Raw genomic sequence first — 18,679 nt, forward strand, 5'->3', positions numbered from 1 at the left:
TTTCAAAGAACTCACGGACAAGGATTCTTACAAGGCTTCCTACCATATTGACTGCATCAGCTGAGGGGCTCACAAAGAATTGCCCCCCTCAGCAGACTTATTCACACCAGGCTTTGGGGCTTTAGTGTGGGTTGAAGCCCTAGCGCAGGGTCCTATCCAGTTCTTTTTATTAGATAAAGCAAATTATAGATGATCTCCTGACAAATGAAGAGTACAGTTTTCCAAGGACATTTAAAGTGGAAGTATAAGCTGGTCAGAGTGGCTCATGCCTATAATCCCAGCTACTCAGGAGGCTCAGGCAAGAGGACTGCTTGAGCCCAGGAGTTCAAGTCTAGCCTGGGTAACAAAGCAAGACCCCTATCTCCAAAAAAAAAAAAAAAAAAAAAAAAAAAGAAAGGAAAATATAATTTTCTTTAGAGACAAAGTCTCACTCTGTCACCCAGGCTGGAGTGCAGTGGTGTGATCTTGGCTCACTGCAACCTCCGCCTTCTGGTTTCAAGCAACTTTCATGCCTCAGCCTCCTGAGTAGCTGGGGACTACAGGTGTTCACCACTACTCCTGGCTAATTTTTGTATTTTTTTGTAGAGATGGGGTTTGGACATGTTGGCCAGGCTGGTGTTGAGCTCCTAACCTCAAGTGATCCACCACCTCGGCCTCCCAAAGTGCTGAGATTACAGGCATGAGCCGTCATGTCCGGCCATTTTTCTTTTTTAAAAAATTTTTTTAAATAAAAATATTGTTAAAAAAATGAACACCATGAATTTGTGTGTGTCATCTTTGTGCAGGTGCCATGCTAAATCCTCTCTGTATTGTTCCAATTTTAGTATATGTGCTGCTGAAGCAAGCACAATTTTCATTTTTTCAATTGATTCCAGCTTCTGCAGAAGGAAGTATAATTTTTTGATGGCTTCTAAAGAGGAAGAGTTAGCTGTTATCGAGTTATAATCATGTAAGGCGGTGTAAGATGGTGATGCCTACTCCAGTCTCCTTACCCAGGCTGAGTTCATATTTGCGTTAGAAGGAGCTGCAGGATGGAGAATTTGGGGTCTGGCTCCAGAACAGCGTGAGTACAGGTGATGATCACAGGGGAGTACATTCCACATGGGGAGTGAGCAGTCCTGCCTCTACTCTACCTTGCTGGCTGATTGAGAAGTCACTTACTTTGAGCCCATTTCCTCCTCAATGGGGGGAAAAAAGGGTCAGCCTAGATAACTCAGAATATTTGTTGTAAAATTCTGACTGTCTCTGGGAGGGAGTGTGGGTGGGGATACCCTGAGCCATTTGAACTCTCGGAAGTCCTTCAGAGTGAACACAGATCAGCTCTTGCTGTTCACTTACTCACATTTCACCTGTGGTGTCAGAGCCTCGGGGACCCAGCAGAACGGGGGAACATCCTCCAGTTACAGCAAGTACTGCCTGCAGCCTGATGACCATCACTGGGGTGGATTTCCAGCCTCAGATATTCATGTGCTTTCTTTGGAAACACAAACTTCTCACGTACTGCACCAAATATGGGTCCCCAAATGACAGCCATAGCGCACGTCGGGTAGAGCTGCAGTGGGTCAAGTGGTGCCTTTAACCAATTAAAGGCAGTTTTTGGTTCCTGAAAACTATTTGCTTCCTTATCAACCAACCTGAAGGGAATGACGGAGGCGACATTGGGAGTCTTGGTAGATTTCCAGGCTTTCATAAGTTCGGGAGAAATTATTGACTTAGCATAGATGTGAGCTCAAAGAAACATTTCCTAACAGCAATAAAAATAAGCATTAGAGTCGAACAATGGACTGTGTTTCCCGAAATAGCTATTTTCTTGAGTCCGCAGAACAACATGTGCTGTATTAATGGGGATATAGTATTTGTTTCACAGCGTTGTTGTGAAGATAAATGTGATACCCCAGATAAAACATCTTGTGTCCCCCCCATCTTAACAACCCTCCTTTAGGCTGGCGGGCCACCTGCTCAAAAGCCTTCCCCAGAGGGGTTAAAACCGTGTTTTAGTAGGTCTGATACGGCTGGGCTGGGGGAGATCCTCTAAAGCCAGTGTGACATTGACCCTAGCCAATGTCCAGGCTCTTGACAGTATCCAGAGAATGAGTTCAAGGACAACTCAGAAAATAGTGACAATATGGAGATTTACTGCAAAGGGAAAAGTACACACTCAGGAAAAGGGATTGTGGGTGTACTCGAGAGAGGGTCACGCACAACGGGGCTTGGGGCTGCTACCTTTATAGGTTTCTTTAACCAAGGGGTGAAATATTCATGAAAATCCCTGGAAAAGTGTGGAGATTTTTCGGGACTGTGGTTGCCATCCATTTTTACTTCAAATATGGGTGTCCCCGGAACTGTCATGGCACTGGTGTGATTTAGGATGTTAAAGAGCATATAATGAAGGCCTAGGAGAAACCTAAGTCAAATCCAGGACCACGTTGGGTCCAGCCGGTCTTAGCCAGCTTGGTACACACCCTGGTTTTCAGGGTCTAATCAGCCCATAGCCTCTAGTCAAGTGAAACTGCTGCCTGAAATTTTTTATTCTCCTCTGACCACCCTGCATTACTCCTGTCTCATGTTCCACACGAAATAGGGCCTCAGGAAATATTTAACAAATGAATGAATGGTTGCCTGTTCTTCTGCTTTTGTTTAACCACACTCTTGTCCTAAGCTCCTATGATGATACCCAGGGCTTCCGAGTTCTGCCAGTTCCACTACGGCGTGGATGCAGGGCGAGTGGCACGGGAGCAGGTAAAGGATGAGTAAGGGAAGCCGGCGGATCCGACGCATTAGAGAACAAGAAAAAGAAATCCTTAGAGACTGGGGGCCAACAAAGAGCCAGGCGCGGGCGAACCCACCAGGGGAGCCCTGGAGCGCCACATCCGCCGCGGGGACGACCTCCCGCCCGGCATGGTCCGGGGCGCAGGCCCGCCCCCCGCCAGGCGCCCCCGGCCCCGCACCCGGCGCCCTCCGCAGCTCCCGCCCCCGGGGCGGTGCCGGGAAAACGCGGCGCCTCCGCCGGTCACGTGGGGGCCGCTCCGGCGGGCGGCGCTGCCGCTTCCCAATCGCGCCCTCCCAGCGCCGGGGACGCGGCGCCCGCGCTCCCGCCCGAGCCCGGGGAAACGGAGACAGGGAGGCGCCGCCGCCCCCTCCCCGCGGCTGCGCCCCGGCCCTGCGCCCGCAGCATGCCCGCCGCCGGGCCGAGCGCCGCCCTCCCCCAGGAGCTCGAGGAGGCGACGCCGCTGCCGGCCGCGGGACCGCGGCTGCGAGGGTAGCGGGGCCGGAGCCGGGCACCCCGAGGGGCCGCTCGGCGGGCGGAGAGGGAGGAGGAGCAGGCATCCTCCGCGGCGCGCGGGCGGCGGCCCTGCTGCCCGGCGCGCCCATGGCCCGGCGGCAGGGAGAATGCAAGCTGCTCTCCACGCGCTCGGCGTCCCCCAGAGCCACTCGCGTCGCCGCCGCCGCCCCCTAGCCGCCGGCGCTCGGCCGCTGGCTGCGCTAGGACCCGCGGCCGCCGGCCGCCGAGCGCGGCAGGGCAGGCAGGGGCAGGAGCAGGAGGGCCCGGGGCGCGGCGCGGCATGTAGCCGCGGGCTCCCGCGTCCGCGTGAGGCTGTCGGCCCGGGACCCCGCCATGGCTGGGATGGACAGTGGCAACCTGAAGACGGCGAGGCTGTGGCGGGACGCCGCCCTGCGTGCCAGGAAGCTGCGGAGCAACCTGCGCCAGCTCACGCTCACCGCCGCCGGGGCCTGCCCCGGGGCCGGGGCCGACGCGCTCGAGTCCCCCGCCTCTCCCCAGCTCGTGCTGCCGGCCAACCTCGGGGACATTGAGGCACTGAACCTGGGGAACAACGGCCTGGAGGAGGTACCCGAGGGGCTGGGGTCGGCGCTGGGCAGCCTGCGCGTCCTGGTCCTGCGCAGGAACCGCTTCGCCCGGCTGCCCCCGGCGGTGGCCGAGCTCGGCCACCACCTCACCGAGCTGGACGTGAGCCACAACCGGCTGACCGCCCTGGGCGCGGAGGTGGTGAGTGCTCTGAGGGAGATGCGGAAGCTCAATCTCAGCCACAACCAGCTGCCCGCGCTGCCCGCCCAGCTGGGCGCTCTCGCTCACCTGGAGGAGCTGGACGTCAGCTTTAACCGGCTGGCGCACCTGCCTGACTCCCTCTCCTGCCTCTCCCGCCTGCGCACCCTGGACGTGGATCACAACCAGCTCACTGCCTTCCCCCGGCAGCTGCTGCAGCTGGCGGCCCTGGAGGAGCTGGACGTGTCCAGCAACCGGCTGCGGGGCCTGCCTGAGGATATCAGTGCCCTGCGTGCCCTCAAGATCCTCTGGCTGAGTGGGGCCGAGCTTGGCACGCTGCCCGCCGGTTTCTGCGAGCTGGCCAGTTTGGAGAGCCTCATGCTAGACAACAACGGGCTGCAGGCTCTGCCCGCCCAGTTCAGCTGCCTGCAGCGGCTCAAAATGCTCAACCTCTCTTCCAACCTCTTCGAGGAGTTCCCTGCCGCGCTGCTGCCCCTGGCTGGTCTGGAGGAGCTCTACCTTAGTCGCAACCAGCTCACCTCGGTGCCATCCCTTATCTCGGGCCTGGGCCGGCTTCTCACCTTGTGGCTGGATAATAACCGCATCCGCTACCTGCCGGACTCCATCGTGGAGCTGACCGGCCTGGAGGAGCTCGTGCTGCAGGGGAACCAGATCGCGGTGCTGCCCGACAACTTTGGCCAGCTCTCCCGGGTGGGTTTGTGGAAGATCAAAGACAACCCACTGATCCAGCCCCCTTACGAGGTCTGCATGAAGGGGATCCCCTACATCGCAGCCTACCAGAAGGAACTGGCTCATTCCCAGCCGGCGGTGCAGCCCCGGCTCAAGCTGCTCCTGATGGGGCATAAGGCTGCAGGAAAGACTTTGCTGCGCCACTGCCTCACCGAGGAGAGAGTGGAGGGATGCCCAGGAGGAGGGGACGAGGAGAAGTGCTACCCACCGTCACCTCCCCCTGTGAGCAAGGGCATCGAGGTGACCAGCTGGACGGCCGATGCCTCCCGGGGCCTGCGGTTCATCGTGTATGACTTAGCTGGGGATGAAAGTTACGAGGTGATCCAGCCCTTCTTCCTGTCCCCAGGGGCCCTATATGTGCTGGTGGTCAACTTGGCCAGCTATGAGCCTCGCCGCTTTCCTACTACCGTGGGCTCCTTCTTGCATCGGGTCGGGGCGAGAGTGCCCCACGCGGTGGTGTGCATCGTGGGCACCCACGCGGACCTGTGCGGAGAGCGTGAGCTGGAGGAGAAGTGTCTGGACATTCACCGCCAGATCGCCCTGCAGGAGAAGCACGACGCGGAGGGGCTGAGCCGCTTGGCCCAGGTGGTGGACGAGGCACTGGCCCGGGACTTCGAGCTGCGCTCTGCCAGCCCCCACGCAGCCTACTACGGCGTTTCGGACAAGAACCTTCGACGGCGCAAGGCCCATTTTCAATACCTGCTCAACCACCGGCTGCAAATCCTCTCCCCGGTGTTGCCTGTTAGCTGCAGGGATCCGCGCCACTTAAAACGCCTTCGGGACAAGTTGCTGTCAGTTGCTGAGCACCGAGAAATCTTCCCCAACTTACACAGAGTACTGCCTCGATCCTGGCAGGTGCTGGAGGAACTGCATTTCCAGCCACCTCAGGCCCAGCGACTGTGGCTAAGCTGGTGGGATTCGGCGCGCCTGGGCCTGCAGGCGGGTCTGACCGAGGACCGACTGCAGAGTGCCCTCTCCTACCTGCATGAGAGCGGCAAGCTACTCTACTTTGAGGACAGTCCGGCCCTCAAGGAGCACGTCTTCCACAACCTCACCCGCCTCATCGACATCCTCAATGTCTTCTTCCAGAGGGATCCCTCTTTGCTGCTGCATAAGCTGCTCCTAGGGACCAGTGGAGAGGGCAAGGCGGAGGGGGAAAGCTCCCCGCCCATGGCGCTGCCCACTCCGAGCCAGGAACTGCTCCGAGCCACCCAGCTCCATCAGTATGTGGAGGGCTTTCTGTTGCATGGGCTCTTGCCAGCTCATGTCATTCGGTTGCTGCTTAAGCCTCATGTCCAGGCCCAGCAGGACTTGCAGCTGTTGCTGGAGCTGCTGGAGAAGATGGGACTCTGTTACTGCCTCAATAAACCCAAGGGCAAGCCTTTGAATGGTTCCACAGCTTGGTACAAGTTCCCATGCTATGTGCAGAACGAGGTGCCCCATGCAGAAGCCTGGATTAATGGGACCAACCTAGCTGGGCAGTCTTTTGTGGCTGAGCAGTTGCAAATTGAATATAGCTTTCCTTTTACCTTCCCACCTGGGTTGTTTGCACGGTACAGTGTCCAGATCAACAGCCACGTGGTGCACAGGTCGGATGGTAAATTTCAGATCTTTGCCTATAGAGGGAAAGTTCCTGTGGTGGTGAGTTACAGACCTGCCAAGGGAGTCCTGCAGCCAGACACCCTGTCCATTGCTAGCCATGCATCATTACCAAATATATGGACCGCATGGCAAGCCATAACCCCCTTGGTGGAGGAACTGAATGTCCTGCTTCAGGAATGGCCTGGACTGCACTACACCGTGCACATTCTCTGTTCTAAGTGCCTTAAGAGAGGATCGCCCAATCCACATGCTTTTCCAGGTAAGCGGAGAGAGGGAGAGGTTCTGTGGTAAGCTGTAAGATACGTTTTTGGAGATACTTGGTTCTCATTTGGCAGAATGTTTATTTAACTTCACGGGTTCTCCAGGAAAGCTGCATAAGGGAAACAGGGAGATTTGGAGATGAGCAAAAGGCGGTAAGTACCTGAGCCTTACGAAATGCAGTCACAAGTGTCATCCTCTCCTAATAGACTCAGACTTCCAAAATGGGTTCCAGTCACAACATTTGCCATCTCCTTTCTCCTCTTGTCGATGTAGCCCACATTTGGTGGAAGGAAATTTCAGGTGGTTGAACAAATGCTGGACAGTGTCTGATATTAGCCTCTTACTGATCCTTGGCTAAAGTGTTTATTAGACACATCTCAAAGGGGTAGATGAGTTTGAGTTTCAAGTGTCCGGTGTCACAATTTTTTAAAAAACTTTAATTTTCGTGAGTACATAGGTTTGTATATTTGTGGGGCGCATGAGATGTTTTGATACAGGCATGCAATGCATAGAAATCACATTGTAAAATGGGCTATCCATCCCCTCAAGCATTTAAGCACTCTGCTTACATTCAGAGTGAAATTAGAAAGTAAAAATTACTGCTCACTTTTCTTAAGAAATTCCAGAGAAAATCTTTTGTAATTGGAGTGAACGATGGATGAGTAAAGACAAAAATTTCAGACTGTAATGCATGACTAAATCCTGGAGCTGCTGCTCCCGTCCGCCCACTCAGGGGCATGAAAGATAGATGACTGAAATCTTTGAGGGGCGTTTCCTCGGGAATTTCCTGACAGTTTGGAGTTTTACAGACGTCTTAACGTTGTTTTTTGGTAAGTGTTAAGCAAATGAAGCTTTCTAGCAGTGCTTAATCATTGAGATGGAAGGGACAAAAAGTTAAGAGTTTTCTGGGGAGTGTTTTCCAGGAGACATTTTTTTCGTTTTCTTTTTTAAACCATCATAAGCAAGTGGAAGAATTCCAGGACTAGTTGTCTGGTGTTTTTTTTTTTTTTTTGAAGACTTTTTTTTTTTTTTTCTTAGAGCAGTTTTAAGTTTATAGCAAAACTGAACGAAAGGTAGAGATTTCCCATATATCCCCTTCCCCACATGTGTAGCTTCACCAACAACATCTCTCACCAGAGCAGTACATTTGTTTCAGTTGATAAACCTGCAGTGACACGTCAGTATCAGCCAAAGTTCATAGTTTACACAGGGTTTACTCTTTGTGTTGGGCATTCTGTGGGTTTGGACAAATGTCCAATGACCTGTGTCCCCCATTATAGTATCATACAGAGTAGTTCTACTGCCTTAAAAATCCTCTGTGCTCTGCCAATTCATTCCCTCCAACCCTGGCAACCACAGATCTTTTTACTGTCTCCGTAAGTTTTGGCTTTTACTTGTATGGGATTTTTTTTTTTTTTTTTTTTTTGAGCGTGGTTAATTGGTGTCAAACTAGTTTTTAGTTGGAAACATGTCCATTTCCTCATCCTTTGTAGTTCTTTAAACAACTGTTTGTGTGTGTGTGTGTGTGTATGTGTTTTGTTTTTTGTTTTTTTGTGGAGCAGGCTTGGTTAACAACATTCCAAGGGTCCTAAACACAAACCAGACAGAACAATAGCATCCTTGCACGTTTCTTACCTGGGTCCCCACCCCCAGGGGACCCGGAGGGGTGATGAAATGGAAGACTGCGTCCCAGTCTGATTTTTGTCCTGGTCAGATGGGGACAACAAGAATGCAGCTGGTAATAGTATCAGGAAGGAATTGAATACCAGTATTTCCGAAGGTGACATCTTTCCTTTGCCCTAGATCTAGGTTGAATTTAATTCTTCAGTGTGAAAAAAGCCGGTGTATTCAGTTACCAGTCAACTGAGCCATGCATTCTGTATGTTTATCTGGAATCTTGTCACACTCCATGACTTGGTAGACTCTTCAGTTTGTTTTATATTTGTCGTTGTGTGTTATTCATGGAAGCAAGATACTTCTTTATTGTGATACCAAATTGAATAAAGTGACTGGGAGTTACACATTTACAGGGTAGTTTACTAAAGGAGACCTGAAGCCATTCTTAATCCAAAGTAATAAAACGAATGTTATTAACAACAAAAGGAGAGACACAGGTTATTGAGCAAGTAAAGATCTTCTAAGAACTTTGAGGAGTAAGGGGCGAGGCTGCAGGTTTTTTTTTTTTTTTTCTAACCTCAGCTCTTTATGTTTGATTCTTACCAGTCATAAATTCCACAGACAAGCTTGCGCTGAGATGCAGAAACAAGCCCCTTGTCTTGTTTTGTCTATTTGCCTTTCAAATGAGGCACACCTGGTTTTGCAATCCAGGCTATAAGGAAGAGATTTTTTTTCAACGTGGAAAACAAACGATTGAAAAATTGTAAAATTATCTTACAGATTGAATAGGAATAAATCATCAGTTGTTTGTAGAACACAATTATAAAATGTATACATATACATATAATTATAAAATATGTACATATAAAATATATACATATATACACCAACATACATATTTTTGTCTTATTTATAGTCTTTTTGTTTTTTTTTTGAATTGTGTTGTTTTTCCAAAGTAGCAAAGGGCATAGAATAGTAGAAAACATGATTATAGTACATTTCTCATTACATTAAGAAGATGCAAAAAACATTTTCCTCTTCTGTATTTCTCTGTGATAGCCATCATTTGTTAGTAATTGTTACAATTGCGAAAGACTTGGTAAGAGTTAAAATAATGAGTTAGAAATAAAAGCTAAATGTCGGAACAGAATTATGTGGAGTGTTTAAGTAGAGCATACATTAAAAATAGATTCATTGAATCCCTAGGTTATTAAAATATATATTAATTAAGCAGAAACCCTTTGAATCTATTGGTAGCCTTTGCCTTTTCATGTTTTTTTGTTTGTTTGTTTTTGAGATGGAGTCTTGCTCTGTTGCCCAGGCTGGAGTGCAGTGGAATGATCTTGGCTCACTGCAACCTCTGCCTCCTGGATTCAAGCGGTTCTCCTGCCTAAGCCTCCCAAGTGGCTGGGATTAGAGGCATGCGCCACCATACCTGGCTAATTTTTGTATTTTTAATAGAGGTGGGGGTTTTGCCAGGTTGGCCAGGCTGGTCTTGAACTCCTGACCTCAGGTGATCCACCCACCTCAGTCTCCGAAAGTGCTGGGATTATAAGCGTGAGCCCCTATGCTTGGCCACCTTTGTCTTTTTAAGAAGTCGTTTTGCTTTTGGGGACATTAAAAATTGGTTACTTTTGTGTTTTATAAAAGTGTCAAGTTGTCCTATAAACTATAATAATTTTATGTGCACTGCTGAAAAAGTTGGACTTTGAATTTTCCTAACTTTGGGATATTAAGGTAAGAGTAAATAGTAAATTACCGTCTCCCTTGATTTTATACAGAAAAAATGTATAAAGTTACATTAATATCTTTTAAAATATTTTTATGTGAAAAGCCTATTTTGGCCTTGTCCTGTTGGATTTTCTGGCCTGAGCTGCCCTACTGTAGTTGACCACGGGAAGTATAATGATAAATTTCTCTTTTCTTATTTTGGTTTATACAAGAAAAGTAATGGGCAGCGTGCAGTGGCTTATGGCTGTAATTTCTTTGCTTTGGGAGGGTGAGGCAGGAGGATCACTTGGGTCCAGGAGTTCGAGACCAGCCTGAGTAATGTAGCCAGACTCCTTGTCTACAAAAAAAAAAAAAAAAAAAAAAAAAATCAGCTAAGCATGTACACTTGTGGTCCCAGCTAGTTGGGAGGCTGAGGTGGGACAATCACTTGAGCATGGGAGTTTGAGGCTGCAGTGAGCTATGATTGTGCCATTGCACTCTCACCCTGTCTCTTTAAAAAAAAAAAAAAAAAAAGAAAGAAATGATTGGAAAATGCACATTCAGCAATCACTAGTTTCATAGTTTTTTGTAAAAACAAATCACATTGCCAGAGAGATGACCTATTTGTCCTATTTACAATAGGTAATCTGACAACGTGATTATCTTTTTAAGACATGTTATTTAAGACAAAGGGGTTGAGTGACAGGGGATTCTTTTGGAAACTCGGAGATGGCCTATGATGAAGCCTAAATGTCACTGTGAAAGTCTTGACCTGCTTTCTCCATCCTGGCCAATATCCTAGCCTGGTCAACATGGTGAAACCCCATCTGTACAAAAAATACCAAAAAATTAGCTGGGCATGGTGGCTCATGCCTGTAATCCCAGCTACTGGGAAGAATGAGGCACGAGAATCCCTTGAACTTGGGAGGCGGAGGTTGCAGTGAGCTGAGGCTGTGCCATTGTGCTCCAGCCTGGGCGACAGAGCAAGACCCTAGCTCCAAAAAGAAAGTCTTTACCTGCTTCCTGCAGGTACCCTTTCGTTTCTACAGACTTGCTGCCCGTAGCTGGTAGCCAGGATTCCCTTCCTTTTGCTGTTTTCCTTCTCATTAGTTCGTCCTGTATACTTGTCTTAGAGCAAGTTTCTTCTTGTGGGGTATTTGCTTATGCTTTTATTTTGTTCTACCAGTATGACCTCTAAACTCAGAAAGTTGGTACTCTCGAAGTCGAGCGAGGATATATTGAGATGTGGTTAGAACATAGGCTTGCAGCAAGATTCGAGTGCTTTGATATTCCTTTTAAGCAGATTAGTGAATACTGTGTGTTTTTGAATTGGATGAGTGTGTCTTAGTGAGTCGAACTTCGCACTGACTGCAGATTTTCACTAAATATCCTACTCTCCAAATTATTTAAGATCATTTTAAAAAATAATGAGAAAGCAACCTAAATCATTAGATAGAATGAGTTATGTGGCTTTCTTTAGCTTTACTGTCTTTCATTTACTCAGTAACTTGATGCCTTTCTGTATCTCCTGCCAAATGTCTTCTGTCCTTTAGTTTCTTGCACACGGAGTGTACCTCTCCGACAACACTCAGCATATTTGACTTGTTTTGTTGGTGTTTGGGTGCGTCATGATATATCTTTGATTAGGTTGTTCACTTGCTGCTTCTGAGCCAGAGACACACCCGAGACTTTCTAGCCTCTGCGGAGCCTCTCAGATGTTTGCTGAATGATAGTTTGGTCTTTTTATGAGAAATACCTTTTCTTTTTTTTTTTTTTGGGGGGGGCGGGACAGCGTCTCACTCTGTCACCGAGGTTGGAGTGCATTGGGGCAATAATGGCTTACTGTAGCCTCGACCTCTTGGGCTCAGGTGATGATCCTCCTACTTCAGCCTCCTGAGTAGCTGGGACTCCAGAATCACCCTACCATGCCTGGCTAATTTTTGTGTTGTTTTGTAGAGACAGGGTTTCGCTATGTTGCTCAGGCTGGTCTCAAAGTCTACCTGCCTCAGCCTTCCAAAGTGCCGGGATTACAGGCTTGAGCCACCAAACCCTGCCTGAGAACTATCTCTTTTTCTTTGTTATTCACACACTCAGTGAAAATCCCAGGTAGTATTGTAATGATTATCTGGCTTTGTTTAGCTTCCCAACTCCCTCCCCCTCACAGTGTTCCTCCAGCATTCCCATTGTGCCTCTATGACTGGTCTCACCCTTGAATGGGTCCTTCATTTTGACCACTGAAGCAAAGCAAAATTCTTGCCTTATTATATCTAAGTTTTAGAATTACTGGCATTTGAGCATGACCTAGTTGTTTGGATTGAATTAGTCATTGTTTTTAATTAAACAAAGGTTATTCAATATGTCTTTGGTTAAGCTTTGTTAATATTGATGCTTCTTGGCTTTTCTTTTTTATGAACAGGCCTCTGAACTCCCTGGGACTTTGTTTCATGTAAAAATCAAAACCTTAATCAGGCACTAGGATAAACAAATACTGTGCAGAATAGAATTCTAGAAGGCTAGAAAGGCCTTTGGAGTATTCGAATTATTTTAAGTATTGGGTGCCTCTTCTTTAAACCCTGGAATAGGCTCTCAAGTCCATCCCTGCACAAGTAGTTTAGAATTTCCTAAAGTATTTTTTCTTTAAAAGTTTTTTTCCTTTTGTGTGTGTGTGTGTGTGTGAAAAATAGAGATAGGGCCTCGCTATGTTGCCCAAGCTGGTCTTGATCTCCTGGCCTCAAGTGGTCCTCCCTACTCAGCCTCCCAAAATGTTGGGATTAGAGGTGTGAGGCACCATACCCAAGCAGTATTTTTTATTTAATGATATTTTATGTCATACTCTGAGGTTATTCCCCTTTGTCTGTGAAGAAGTGGGGGGTTTTAGCTCCATATTACAGCAGGGGAAAGAGTGGGGAAAGCTGGAATTGGACATTTCTGGTTGTCTTCTCATCTACCCATTGACTTGCTTATGTCCATGGGAGAGTCTCGCTCTGTCGCCCAGGCTGGAGTGTAGTAGCGCTGTCTAGGCTCATTGCAACCTCCACCTCCTGGGTTCAAGTGATTCTCCTGCCCCAGCCTCCTGAGTAGCTGGGATTACAGGCCATACCACCACCCCCAGCTAATTTTTGTGTGTGTGTGTGTTTTTTTTTTTTTTTAGTAGAGACGGGGGTTTCACTATGTTAGTGAGGCTGGTCTCGAACTCCTGACCTCAGGTGGTCTGCCCACCTTGGTCTCCCAGAGTGCTGGGATTACAGGTGTGAGCCACCATGCTCAGCCTATGATGTTCTTTATCTTAAAGTATGCGTTTTAAAGGAAGCCAGTGTCATTTTCCCATGTGGTTTTTCTGGTATACACATTCCTGCCTTCCATATCTATCGCCTAATTCTTATAGAAATGGGGGAAGAGTGGGCAAGGGGCACTTAACAGCAGGATGGAAGTGTGCATTTAATGTAGGAGCTGGCCACAGAAAGCCTTCTACCACCTGACCTTGAGGGAGTGAACACGCCAACCTCCCAGAGCTGATGGTTCCCTGGCTGCTGCTTGCTTGCTTGCTTGCTTGCTTGCTTGCTTGCTTTCTTTCTTTCTTTCTTTCTTTCTTTTTTTTGAGACGGAGTCTCGCTCTGTCACCAGGTTGGAGCGCAGTGGCTCAATTATCGTGCCTAGGTTCAAGTGATTCTCCTGTCTCAGCCTCTCGAGTAGCTGGGATTACAGGCAACTGCCACCATGCCTAATTTTTGTATTTTTAGTAGAGACAGGGTTTCACCATGCTGGCCAGGCTGCTCTGAAACTCCTGACCTCAGGTGATCCGCCCACCTCAGCCTCCCAAAGTGGGATTACAGGCGTGAGCCAGCACGCCCAGCCAACATTCTATAGTGGGGAACATATGGATGGTGAGGAGCGTGAGGTCTGATGGTGGAGGTGGAGTAGGTGGAATAGGTGCAGGAAGGAAGATGTTTTCAGTGGTTCCCAGAAAGTGTGTACAGGTTACACCTGCTGGTGTGAGTTCCTGGAAGGTCATGGAAGAGTGGCTGGCCTAATGCAGACATGATTGCATGTGTACTCTATACCATGGTGGCTGCGTGGATAACAGTTCCCAGATTCCACTGCCAGTAGGGCTGACTTACTTGTGGAGAGCAAGAATGAAACATTCTGAGTTATTTTTATTTTTGGCACTAAATCCTTCAAAACATTTTTCCTTCCTCAATCTCTTAGCTGAAAATACTGGGGCTTTGTTTATTAAAAGAGTAAATTTAATGAAAAGCTATCACCAACAAGTTTTTTTCTTTCACTGTAAATCTATAGAAGCAAAGAGTCTAAAAAGTGCACGTTAGAGCAGGAGAAGAATGTGGGCAGAGGAAGACAGAGGCACTGGGTTACTGCTGTGGGCTTGCAGGGACATTGTGAGTTTGGAGCCTGTTTCACCCATCTTAGGAAGGGATGGGTCAGGCGTGGTGGCTCACACCTGTAATCACAGCACTTTGGGAGGCTGAGGAGGTGGATCACTTGAGGTCAGGAGTTCGAGAACAGCTTGGCCAATGTGGAGAACCGTCATCTCTACTAAAAATACAAAAATTAGCCAGGTGTGGTGGTGTGTGCCTGTAATCCCAGCTACTTGGGAGGCTGAGGCAGGAGGATCACTTGAACCCAGGAGGCGGAGGTTGCAGTGAGCTGAGATCGCGTCACTATACTCCAACCTGCACGACAAAGCAAGACTCCATCTGGAAAAAAAAAAAAAAAAAAAGGAAGGGATGTCCTGCCCTAGACCGACAGCCCGCAGCACCCAGCCTTTTGCAAATGGTTTCCTTCACTTTTGCAAATCTGAACAAGCACACTTGAGAGGAGGGTGAGGAGGCAGGGAAACTGGAGTCATGTTAAGACTGCTCTCTGGAGGTTTCTGTTTTGCATGTGCCATTCTGCTTTTTCGGTGATGTGGCTTAATGAGTCAAGCCCTGATGACTGATGCTGCTTTTCTTCCTCATCTTCCTCCTCCTCCTCCTCTTGAGTGAAAGTCACATAATATGAAACAGCCATTTTAAAGTGAAGTATTCCATGTCATTTAGTACATTCCCAGTGTTGTGCACCTGCCACAGGTGGAGGGGTGGGGCAGATAAACTATTCCATGTCATTTAGTACATTCCCAGTGTTGTGCACCTCCACAGGTGGAGGGGTGGGGCAGATACATTGGTTTCATTCTTCCTGGGGCCAATTGACTGGGAATTCTTTTGCCAGGCTTTGTGGCAACTTTCTTTCCAAGGTATGACTTAAGAAGAGCAGGGGTTTGGGGGCTGGGCCTGGAGATGCCATGTCGATTGGAGATCTTTGTCATGGTTGTGTGGATCCTCTTAGTGTGGATGAGAGGACAGAAAGGAGGGCATCCAAGCCTCCTGGTCTGTTGATTTAATGAGGGGTGACATACACGAGCTCCATAGAGAACACATAGAAGAGAAGTACAAATAAATGTTGTGTAATTCCTGTCTTCTGCATAGAGCTTTTTTTTAAAAGATAAATTTTAAGTTTAACTCCTGGAATGACTGGCAAGACCTAATGAAGGTAGAGTGGCAGCGGGTGGTGATGGTGGCAGTGATACAAATTTAGATGATTACCAAATTAGATAAGTGTCATCAATCACTGTTGAATTCCTGCTCTATACAGAAGTTTGTACTGAAGTGGGAGTTCTAGGAAAATCAAATACGTGATCTTGGGCTTGGGGAGGTGTGTTAGGATCTTGGTTAATGTCATTGTTGATTCTTGTAAGTACAGAATCTGACCCCGTATGGAGAAAATCATTTGCATATTTGAATATTACTTTGGGGGGGAACCCTGGCTTTTGATTTTTCCAGGAAAAAAATGTGATCCTACTGAGCAAAGCAGGCCACAGCTTTGAATTTCCTTCCGATGTACAAGTGGGTGGAAAGTAATGCTCAAGTCCCTCTTTTGAGTTGACTTTCAATTTGGATTACTTGTTTGCGAGAAATTTCAGGCAGAACTTGTGAGGATGCTGAAAAAAGGAAATTCATTGTACATGAGGATTTCTAAAAACTTCCCAAACTAATCAGCCTTTCCGAGGAAAATAAATGCCTCTTCTTCAGGAGTCCTTACCTTTTTTTTTTTTGAAACGGGAGTCTCGCTGCCACCCGGGCTTGAGTGCAGTGATGCGATCTCGGCTCACTGCAGCCTCCGCCTCCCGGGTTCAAGTGATTCTCCTGCCTTAGCCTCCCAAGTAGCTGGGACTACAGGCATGTGCCACCACGCCCGGCTAATTTTTTTTGTATGTTTGGTAGAGACGGGGTTTCACCATGTTGGCCAGCCTGGTCTCAAACTCCTGACCTCAAGTGATCCTCCCGCCTCAGCCTCCCAAAGTGCTGGGATTACAGGCATGAGTCACCATGACTGGCAGTAGTCCTTACCTTTTTTGTCATTTATAGACTTGCTCCCATTTGGGGAAGGATTCCAATCATCAGTCATTTCTGAACACCAAAGACTACATGAATGCCTTCTCCAAAGACAGCATCCATTAAAGTGCATACCATCATAATAAAAATACATGACTGCTGGATTTCTTTGCTGAGAGATGCTTTGATGAAGTACTTTTCTACTATTAGTATATTAAATGTTGAGAAAATTAAAGAGTTTAATTTTCTTGGATCCTCCTTATTCCTAAAATGAAGTCTGTGCTTTTAACAGTGTATTAGTACTAGGTTATAGCAGTAGTGAATTTTAGGTCTCTAGAACAAGCCTCCCTCCTTTCCTCCTCACTCCTTCTGTCCTTCCCTCCTTTTTTCCTTTTTTTTTTCTTTTTTCGAAAAGAAGGAATTTTTAAAAAAGTAATGGAAAGGGAAAATATAAAACCAGAAAAATACTTCACCTGGGTGCCGTTGTTTGACTTACGAACTTTATTATTGTTTTAATATGATTCTTGTTTTTCATGTCATAAAGTTATTGTGTTAATCATCACATCAGTCTCCCTATTTTTGGAGAAAAATAGAAAAGGTGACAATGTTGACATTTTCTCATGTTGCAGAGATGGTGCTAAGTGCCTCCTAGGGGTGATCTCATTTCATCCCCACAGCAGCCCTAGGAAGTAGGTATTATTACTGTCTTTGCTTTCAGAAGGAGAAATTGACATTTAGAAATTAAGTGAATTCCCTAGAGTTAGAGAACTCTAGGATATCAGCCCCGAATCTCAGCTCTGACCCACCGTCGTGTGGGTCTCAGTTAGGTTGCCATTGATTTCCAGAGTACACCAGCTCACCTCCTCTCCCTTCATATTCTAAGTTCTGGGCAGACACAGTCTGGTACTGCACGGGAGCTGCCCGTGCGGAGGTCAGTGGAGGTCATGGTCAGGTGGAGGTAAGGTGGGGAGAGCGCCATCAGGGGTCTCAGAGAAGGGTTCCCGGAAAGGCCACACTGCAGTTGAGTGGCAGAGGATGATTTCTAGTTAACCACCTGAAGAAGGGAGGTGTGGAGCATTTCAAGTTAGAATGCCATTTAAAAGGCAGGGAGCACACAAAGACTTCAGGAGGCCTAGGTATGGGCATGTGTGCACAGAGGCGTTTTGCATTTAGAAATTATAATAAGGGAGAGACTTCTTTGTTTAAATGACATTCGTGGAGTGGTAGACACTTGCCAGTGACCCACTGGCCCATCAACTGGAGTTTTGGAAGCACTGTTCTAGCCTGTCCCTTTGTCATTGTGCTGGGCTCTATTGAGACCTTGGAAGAGATTTATGGCTGGGAAGATGGAAGGGTAGTTGCACATGATTTGCTCAGACTCATCATCAAGTTATTGTTAAGCTGACAGAACACCTGCTCTGCAGAGCCGTGTCTAAGTGTGCTGCTGGTCACTTTCACTATGTCGGAGTAGAGGGAGAAGAGGAGCATTGGTTCTTCATTCTAACATCAGCCAGAGAGCCGCATGCCTCTGTAATCCCTAGGAATGTGTTCCAGAACATCGATTTTCCCTGCTCTAAATCTTACCCTAATAGACCCTGCAATGAAGGCAAATTCGGATCTGACACAATTACCATTTTATTGTGGGCTGTTTCAGTTTCACTATATTTACTTTATGCTTTTTTGTGTGTGACACTACTCACTGACTGAAAATGCCATTTTTATTAAATTTGCATTAATGGAACACCATAGTGTTTTTTGTTTTTTTTTTTTTTGAGCCTGGGTCTCACTCTGTCACCCAGGGTGGAGTGTGCAGTGGCACAATCACAGCTCACTGCAGCCTTAACCTTCTGGGTTCCAGTGATCCTCCCACCTCAGCCTCCGCAGTAGTTGTGACTACAGGCACATGGCACCATGCCCAGTTAGTTTTTATATTTTTTGTAGAGACGGGATTTTGCCATGTTGCCTGGGCTGGTCTCGAACTCCTGGGTTCCAGCAGTCCACTCACTTGGCCTCTCAAAGTGCTGGGATTACAGGTGTGTGCCGCTGCGCCCAGCCCTGGACCACCATGTCTTATGCATTTCATTTGTTGGACACTACTTACCGCACTATGACAGTGGTTTCTTTTTTTTTCTTTTTTTTTTGGACTGAGTCTTGCTCTGCTATGCAGGCTGGAGTGCAGTGGCATGATCTTGGCTCATTGCAACCTCTGCCTCCCGGGTTCAAGCGATTCTCCTACCTCAGCCTCCCGAGTAGCTGGGACCACTATTTAGAAGAGTGATAAGTTTGTGGATAAAAACTCTTTTCTTCATAGAAGAGGTGGAATACAGTATGATCTCTGTTCATATGAACA

General features: G+C 47.7%; 1 protein-coding gene and 1 non-coding gene across 3 annotated transcripts in view; one reads left to right on the plus strand and one right to left on the minus strand.

Annotated features, from left to right (window-relative positions):
* Positions 1 to 740: 740 nt before the first annotated feature.
* LOC115834883 lies at positions 741 to 848 on the minus strand. The gene has a single exon (XR_004029883.1). It is a non-coding gene; the product is annotated as a U6 spliceosomal RNA (small nuclear RNA).
* Positions 849 to 3,041: 2,193 nt separating this feature from the next.
* MFHAS1 (malignant fibrous histiocytoma amplified sequence 1) overlaps positions 3,042 to 18,679 on the plus strand; it is a 109,280-nt gene continuing 93,642 nt past the window's right edge. The window contains exon 1 of one of the 2 annotated variants that reach the window (XM_030812406.1): positions 3,042 to 6,614. In XM_030812406.1, coding sequence (XP_030668266.1) covers positions 3,617 to 6,614 — 2,998 coding nt within the window. In that variant the 5' untranslated portion in view covers positions 3,042 to 3,616. The remainder of the gene's footprint in view (positions 6,615 to 18,679) is intronic. The other variant, XM_030812407.1, reaches the window with a different exon arrangement.

Source organism: Nomascus leucogenys, chromosome 4 (assembly GCF_006542625.1).
Source record: "Nomascus leucogenys isolate Asia chromosome 4, Asia_NLE_v1, whole genome shotgun sequence".
Lineage (NCBI taxonomy): Eukaryota > Metazoa > Chordata > Mammalia > Primates > Hylobatidae > Nomascus > Nomascus leucogenys.